At 36.6% G+C, this 8,897-nt stretch overlaps 1 protein-coding gene across 1 annotated transcript; it reads left to right on the top strand.

The window, feature by feature from the left end:
* Positions 1-833: 833 nt before the first annotated feature.
* Positions 834-3,536, top strand: LOC122082639 (1-aminocyclopropane-1-carboxylate synthase-like). Its single transcript, XM_042650331.1, has 3 exons — positions 834-1,145; positions 1,240-1,400; positions 2,543-3,536. Exons 1-3 carry the CDS (start codon positions 834-836, stop codon positions 3,534-3,536), a joined length of 1,467 nt encoding a protein of 488 aa, XP_042506265.1.
* The last annotated feature ends 5,361 nt before the right edge of the window (positions 3,537-8,897 follow it).

Raw genomic sequence — 8,897 nt, forward strand, 5'->3', positions numbered from 1 at the left:
CATGGGAACTAGGAAGCTTCACTTCATAAGGAATTTCCTCAAGAGAAGAAAGAGTCCAATCTACACCACAAGTATACACCTGACATTAAAAAAAAAAAAAAAAAAAAAAAAAAAATGATTCTCAATCCAGATCCTGGTGTCTCTTTCTTGCCTCGAACAAGGGATAGAGATGTTTTTTTCAATAGAAAGAGAGAGATAGACACATGAGAGTGTGGGCATTGAATAGAGTTATTTTTTTCATAAATAAATAAAGGAAAAGGTTTCTGGAACATGAGGTGTTGCCTATGTCTATACACAAACGTGGTTCTTTTTATTTGTATTTTTAAAGAGAAAGAGAAAATAATAAAAAAATTCCCATGTGTGGGATAGATGACACCTCATGTTTACAGAGATTTTTTCTTTATAAATACATATTAAGTCTTCAATAGTTTGTTTTGTTTGAGTTGAAAGGAAGAAATTATTTAAGCAAAAAAAAAAAAAAAAAAACTTAATAATAATAATAATAAATGAATTACAACTTAGATACGACTGAGCCGAGACCATCATCTGTGCGTAACTATGTCTTAATAATATGGGTTTCCTCTTTCTTTCTTGGAAACTTTGAAGAGCTGTCTATCTCTCTCTTTTCCTCTCTCTCTCTCTGACTTATGGAATTTCCCCACTTCCTCTGTCTATAAATTGATTCCTCCTCTCCTCCAAGTTTAAGTCTCCCATCTTTCACTGCATCGGTAGCTAGCTATTCACTGTGTGCTCTCAGCTCTGCCCGGTATCCTTTGCATCTACTACTACTCAACTCTCTCTAGCTAGCTAGCTTTGCATTACATTGGGTGATTATGGGTTCCGCATCAAATGATCAGCAACACAAGAACTTCCTATTATCTAAGATTGCAACCAACCATGGACACGGCGAAGACTCTCCATATTTTGATGGATGGAAAGCCTACGATAAGAACCCTTTCCACCCAACCAACAATCCAGGGGGAGTTATCCAGATGGGTCTTGCAGAAAATCAACTTTGCTTCGACCTGATCGAAGATTGGATTAGAAGAAATCCACAAGCATCTATCTGCACCACAGAAGGAGTCAAGGAATTCAAGGATACTGCCATCTTTCAGGACTACCATGGCTTGCCGGCCTTTAGACAAGTAAGATATTGTAAATAATGATCTGTGTTACTATATTAGTTAATCAAAGTGTTGGATACACTACTAACATTTGTTGTTCACTCAAATGTGATAGGCTGTGGCGAAGTTTATGGGGAAAGTGAGAGGATGTGGAGTCACATTCGATCCCAATCGCATAGTTATGGGTGGTGGATCCACCGGAGCCAGTGAGTTGATCACCTTTTGCTTGGCCGATCCTGGTGATGCCTTTCTGGTCCCCTCACCTTATTACCCAGCGTATGTATCTCTTTCTTTCTCTTCTCCTTCTTTTCCATTGTTTTTATATTTGTGCTTTAATGGTGAGTAAAATGAAAAGAATTCAAAGAATTATGTGGACTAGGTTCATGTGAGAGAGGGTTATATTAAAAAAAATTACCTAATGGACTTTTGCTTTTTTTTTTTTTTTTTTTTTTTTGAGTGGTTAGTGTATTCAAAAAAGCAAAGCAAGGACTACAAGAAGCCCACCCAAATATGGGGCACAAAGAGGGAAGGAGGGACAAGAGGCAAAATAGGAGAGGGTGGGGGTAAGGGGGAAGGGGATGGGAGGATGGGAGGAACCACAACCCAAGATGATGGCAACCGATTAGAGGGAAATAATTTGGCTGCTACCTTGGTTGCAGCTAAAGAATTAGAATAATTCACTTCTCTTTCGGTTCACAACACCCTCTAAGGTTTTAGTACTTTTCAGTCAAGGAATAAGTGTTGCACTGTTTATTGAACGAAACTTAGTTGTTGCCTGAGTTGCAGCCAAGTACCTGCAACCCCTGGTACTAGCCGGGGGAATGGAATCTCAGGTGTATGGGTGGAAAAATAAACCTTAACTAGGTGAGTATTTTCAAACCTGTCCCTGGGATTCCATTTCCTTGATTGTAGTAGCTGCAACCTCAGCAACAGCCAAATTTTTTTTCTGTTTGGTGAGTGTTATGGATAGCTGTATAGGTTGCAGCCTTGAGTTGCTACAATCAACTGCGTTAATGGTATAAAACATAGCGCAAAGAATCGCTGTCTGGCTGCATGGCCACGCACAATGGGGGTGGGGATGCCATTTTGTGCAGTCCTGTGTCGGGTCCATGGTAAGGATTCTTGAACCATGGGTTGGAGGGGTTTAAGCTTGGATGGGGATTAATCTTGTACACACCCCCCAACCAAAAAAAAAAAAAAAAATTGTGGTTGTGAAAATTGAAAGGAATGGCGGACCAATTCTAAAGAAGAAAAATTGAATATTTCTAATACTAAAATTGAAGCAATATAGATATAAGGAAACCACACACCAACAGAAACAAATGATCTGATCATGTCTACTGTGAACTTTATTTTTATTTTACCATCTGCAATCAGATTTATTGTGTTTCACTAAAGGGGTTGCCTATCAATTGTAGGTTCGATCGAGATTTGAAATGGAGAACAGGAGTGCAACTATTTCCAGTCATATGCGAGAGCTCTAACGATTTCAAGATCACCAAAGCTGCCTTAGAGGTAGCATATCAGAAAGCTCAAGAGGCCAACATCAACGTAAAGGGTCTCATGGTTACTAATCCATCAAACCCCTTAGGGACCATCTTGGACAGAGAGACACTGCAATCCATAGTAAGCTTCATCAACGAGAAGAGAATCCACCTTGTCTGTGATGAGATATACGCAGCCACTGTCTTTAGCAATCCCAAATTCATAAGCATCGCCGAGATAATAGAGGGAGACGACACCTGCAATAGAGATCTGGTTCACTTCGTGTATAGCCTCTCAAAGGATATGGGGTTCCCAGGCTTCCGGGTGGGCATAGTTTACTCATATAATGATGAGGTCGTGAATTGTGCCCGCAAGATGTCAAGCTTTGGTTTAGTCTCCACACAGACACAACACTTGATTGCATCTATGTTATCAGATGATGAGTTTGTGGAAAGGTTCATCGATGAGAGTGCAAATAGGTTAGCAACAAGATATAAGGTCATCACAAGGGAGCTTGGTAAAGTAGGAATTGAATGCTTGAAGAGCAATGGTGGTCTCTTTTGTTGGATGGACTTAAGGAAACTCCTCAAAGAACCAACAGCAGAAGCAGAGATGGAGTTATGGAGAGTGATAGTTCATGATGTTAAGCTCAATGTTTCACCAGGTTCTTCTTTTCATTGCTCGGAGCCTGGTTGGTTCAGGGTTTGCTTTGCAAACATGGATGATGAGACCATGGAAGCAGCTCTTAAGAGAATTCTGAATTTTGTGGGGAAGTTAAGAGAAGCAGAGGTGCCGTCAGGAATTGGAATCAAAAGTTTCAAGAGCAATCTTCGATTAAGCTTATCATCATCACGAAGGATTGAGGAGACTATCATGTCTCCATGCATCTTATCACCACGTTCACCTCTTGTTAAAGCCAAGACTTAAAAGAGTGCGGATCAGGTTCTCATACGATTTGATCCACACACATGAAATCCACCGTAAGAATAGGTCTGAGAACCTTATCGGCTCTCCAGGACTTAATTGTACCAGTAAACATGCCCTTACAAATTTACATGTAGGCATTTGTTAGGTGGAAAATGAGGAAATGTCTGGAACAAATTTAATACATTTCAGTTACATGAAAAAATCATGAGAGCTGAAGACCCCCTAATTATGTTTCTCATTTAAAAAAAGAAGAAAAAGAATGTTGTGTCAATGAAAACTTTAAGAAAATTTCGTTCTTACAAGATTGATATATATATTTTTTTAAATTCTTGGAATGGGATAAAATAAAGTTGTAATTGATCTGATTCATGGGTGCTCCTAGGAAGAAATACTATTGATACTGAAACTTATGCCTTATGAAGCATGCTATTCCATTTTCTAATTGATTTATTCTACATCAGCTTGGACATTTTTTATTTATTTTAATTTTTTAGCTAAAGGTCATCAAAAAAATATATCAATCAACTTACTTATTTTGATATTATCAATCATGTATTATATCGATTAATCAATTTAATATTATTATAAGACAATCAAATTTTTTTTTTTAACCGAAGCATTCCATAATGTGAAGTGGTAGAGATCCAGATTTCTCCAAGGGGTTGTGAATAAGATGACATTTTCATATTTTTTTTATTTATTTCTCATAATGATATATATTACAACAATGAGAGGTGTTAAGGTTTGTATCATCAAAGTATCGTGCTATTTTTCAATACAACCTCCTCTTTTTTTTTACCACTCCACCTTTGGCATTGCCATCAATAGAGAAGTAACCCAATCAATAGATAGAACCTCCTTTGTAATATTGTCACTGCAGTAGAGTATAACATCCATCCTCTTATTGTCTGCATGTAGAAAGGGGACTTCATGAAGTGCTTCTTTAAGAGTTAAGCTTCCATTCATCCATATTTTTGAGAAAAATGATGTCTTGTCTATTTTTTTTGCTACAAATCAGCATTTTTATATATTAAATGAAACCGAAAAATAAAAAGACTCAAAAGGAAGAAAGAATGTACATGAAAGACATCCAAAACTAGATGAACATCTCAACACCACATATCTGATTACATCACAAAAGTCATTCACTCTTCCACCTTCGGCATTGACATTAGCAGAGGAAGTAAACAACTAAATAACTAAGAACACCTGCAATTAAAGTGTTTGAAAGATCTAATGAGGACCAACATAGGTCAATTAATATTGCCAACAGACAAAGAATGTTTAGACTCTTATTAAATTAAAAGTTAGGTCATTGACTAAGAATACAATTTAGGATTAAACCCTCTAGCTGACTACTTTTGTAAAGAGTGTTTCATAAGACTAAAAGAGGCCAATCTCATCAAGTAATGCTCTATATATGTTCCTGCACCCTTTACTAATCCAAATTAATGGCTGATGCCTAATGGGTTTCTTTCAGCCAGAGAAAGTCATAGTTCAAAAGTTTAAGAGTCCATGAATCAAATCACATTATGACCATTTTTTTTACTTCATTTCATTTCATTTTATTTATTTACCAAAAAAAAAAAAAAAATGGCATCTACGGTTTTTAATAAAAGCTATAAATTTCTGGTTTCCTCCCTGAATGTTAAGTCAAAAGATTGTCAAAATAGTCAGGATAGTCATAATGTCTTAATTTTGTTTTTTTCTGTAAAATTGTCATAATTAGTGGATGGATTGTCAAAATTTGAATGATATGATCCACGTGTCAGAAAATCAAGTTTGACTCCACACTGAAAAGACAAAGATGTAAATCCTCAGAGCCCAAGCAATGGGAATTGCTGACCTGACCATCAAAAAGGGTCATCGAGACATATTAGCAGCCGATGGCGCCGGCCCCGGCCCCGGCCCCGGCCCTTCCATCAAGGAAGAGGCACAGGTACCTCCACTGATAATAACCATGAGACCCTCGTTAATTTACAGAAAGGGCTCTGGTGGTCCCAGTTCACCGCGTTATTATGGACCCTTCCTCCTTTCAAACTCATGTGAATCTTGATTTTTTTTTTGGCTATTAAGTCAGCAAAATTAGACAATAAAAAGATAAAAGTGATTTCATTCTCCACCTTCAATATTATCATCAGCAAAGAAGTAATCAACACAAATATTATTGCCTTACAATTTGCATCTTCGACATTGCCATCAGCAGAAACTAGAAGACAAAAGAGGACAGTCACATATATAGATATAACTTAATTTTTAATCGAATACATACCTTAGTCTATGTAAATGAATGAATCTTGATTGAACATATTGAAAGATGAAAAAGAATCTTAGAAGTTTAGAGCTTTAAATATAAAATGTAATTATTAATATATAATTATATAAAATCAAGACCAAATTGGGTTGGGTCAGACTCAGCTCGATGTTTCAACCTACGCCTAGCCTGCCCTAGGCTCAAGGTCACAGGATTAAACTTACACCCTTAGCAGCAGTTGCAAAACCAGGACTCTATATATAATACTAAGGGAAAAAAAGCTCTCCGATCGTGTGGTTTTTGGACTTCGACATGAAGGACAATGAAATGATACCCTCAAGTAAAACGACACGAATAGAAAACATTGTTTTCCCCATAACTTTAAATCATTGTAAGAGTCTTATTTCCATCTAGGATGAGGCAACGAATTTTCCCACCAATTGCCCGTTTCAAAGTCATACCGAAGGGTAGACTGACCTACACGGATAAGAAAGCTTCGATATACCAAATGAATTTTAGACAATCCTAGAAGTGGTTCACTTGGTCATGGTCTCATGGAGCTGAGATCATGTCTCATGACGTCAAGTTCAAATCATACAAAATATTTTTATAACATTTTGGGTGGCGAGAACACTTTTATGATGGAATATGCAATTGTAATATTTTTATAATGTTTTTCTTGGGTGGAAACAACATTTTAATAATTTAGTCAAGGACTCATAACAACTTCCTAGAAAATATAATAGAAATATTTTTTCCTTATCAGAGTCCTCAACCCCAAATGTATGAATGAGTCCATAACTATGAGTTGGGGAAATTAAGTAATATTCTTCAGAGTAAAAATAAAAGATAAAAAAATCAATTAGGACTTACTATATATGATATCAAGTTTATGTTATAATATCAATTTGATGCAGTTTAAATAAAAAAAAAAAAAAAAAAAAAAAAGCTAGATAACGAAGGGTGAGGAAAGTATCAATTATCTGATTAGTTAAATCGAAATTGGACCACTTAACTGTGGGGTCACTTGGGGACTCACTCACCTAAGTGTGAGACTCAGGATCAGGAAATGTATCAATTATCTCATTAGTTAAATTGAAATTGGACCACTTAATTGTGGGGTCACTTGGGGACTCACTCACCTAAATGTGAGACTCTCTCTCTCTCTCTTCTCTCATATGCATCTGAATTTGTGTGAGAATTTTTTGAAAATTTGATGCTATACTAGGTCCAGGTTCGCAAATTAATCCTTGTTAATTGTATGTAACCCTGCTCATAAGGGTTTAGGTCACAACATATCCTAGGGGTGTCAATTTCAGACCTAGTCGAACCCAATTAATAAAGGTGTTGGGTTCTAGTTTGACTTGACTATAATTGGTCGTTCCTGATGAAAAGGTACTAGTGTAATACCCAATAGGTGCTCAATTGGGATCAAATGATTGATAGCTCGACAAGTTTATAGCTTATTTACTAAACCCTACATGTTTAAAGCTCGATTATAACTCAAATTAAAAATATGTATCTGACCAACCGTTTATAAATAGAACAATACCTAACATATAAGGACCGATTACATAAACAGACTAATCTTGATGCAAAGTCATAAAATAGGAAAACCTGATTGACATCCCTACCATACCCTATTCAAGAACATAGGACGTACATGGCACTATTGCCATGGCTGAATCGATAGACAGAGTAGAAGGCATGAATAATGTTCATGGAATAAGAATCTTTCTAATGACACTTAGAAGCTGAACAAAGAAAAGGAAAAACAATCGTTTAAACTGTGAGAGGGGTAAATATATACATAATACAGAAACGCTTTAGTTGTTCACCAATTCAACCCCAATTGATCACCATGGATGGTGTCGGTGGAGAGCAACTGTGTGGGTACGTTATAATTGAGTCCAGATTCTCTACCCACCCACATGAGGTGTTTATCGGTGGAGCAGAATCTTTATCTTAATCGATATATTTATAAATAAACGAGATTATGTTTTATTGGTTAGTTACCCATGTGGGTAGATGATCAGGAGGCTAGTAATTTTATATTAATCTACATTTATATGAACTAAGGACTCCTAAAGTCAACTTTAAGTTTCCTATAATTATTATTTTACCCAATTTTTTTTTTCCCCTATTGGTAGTCCCTTCACAGTTCACAATTTCACATCACCTTTATGGTTTACAAAGTAAAATAAGAAGCTGACTTTTCCCTACTAGCTATTGCCCACCTCATCAGGGCCCATCCAGCCGTCCATGAGGGTAGTTGACACCTCTGACTCGTGGGTAGACCACTCCCATGGACGGTTGGATGACCCCTGGGGTGGCCAAGAGTCTTTGTGACACGTGTAATCTGTATCAGCAACAAATCCACGTCTCTTTCTCTTGGAACTTTGAAGGATGGAATGTGGACCATCCAACCTCGTACTACCATGGCCATGCATGTGCTTAAATGAACGTACATCCATTACTATATGGTGTGTGAAACTCAAAAAATGTGACCCACACATACACTATTTTGTTACCTAACGTACGTGGTCCCTGCCTGTACTGTTCTTTATTAGTGAAAATCAAATAATATTGTTACCAAAATGATCATGCTCAGTTCCCTTGATTGCGAATTGATAATTGATTGAATGAGAGAGAGAGAGAGAGAGAGAGAGAGAGAGAGAGAGATTTCTCAAATCACTTAAGGCATAAGGTTTGTTTGAATTTTTGTGCTACAAAAACAGCCATGCAGCTCTTGAATGACAGTATTTTCCTTTTTCTCCATATGCATGTTAAATTCAAAAAATGCGTGAAATGCACATGTTCTATTATTACCCTTTATCATCTAATGCTTGTCCATACTGGTGGTCAGACTCGAAAGTTTGGGAAGATTGGATTTCAAAGAAGTGATCAATGAAGATGATTTTTATGACATTTGAGATATTTGAAAAATGTAGTATAACGGAGGCCTAGATATTATTTATTTATTTTTTCTTTTAGGTAGGGTTTTTTTTTTTTGGGTCACTCTATTGACGGTATTGACTTAGCTGCGGAGGTTGCTCTCAAGTTTTATCGGTATATCTTGTAACTGTTTTTTTTTTTTTTTTTTTTTA

Source organism: Macadamia integrifolia, chromosome 6 (assembly GCF_013358625.1).
Source record: "Macadamia integrifolia cultivar HAES 741 chromosome 6, SCU_Mint_v3, whole genome shotgun sequence".
Classification (NCBI taxonomy): Eukaryota; Viridiplantae; Streptophyta; class Magnoliopsida; order Proteales; family Proteaceae; genus Macadamia; species Macadamia integrifolia.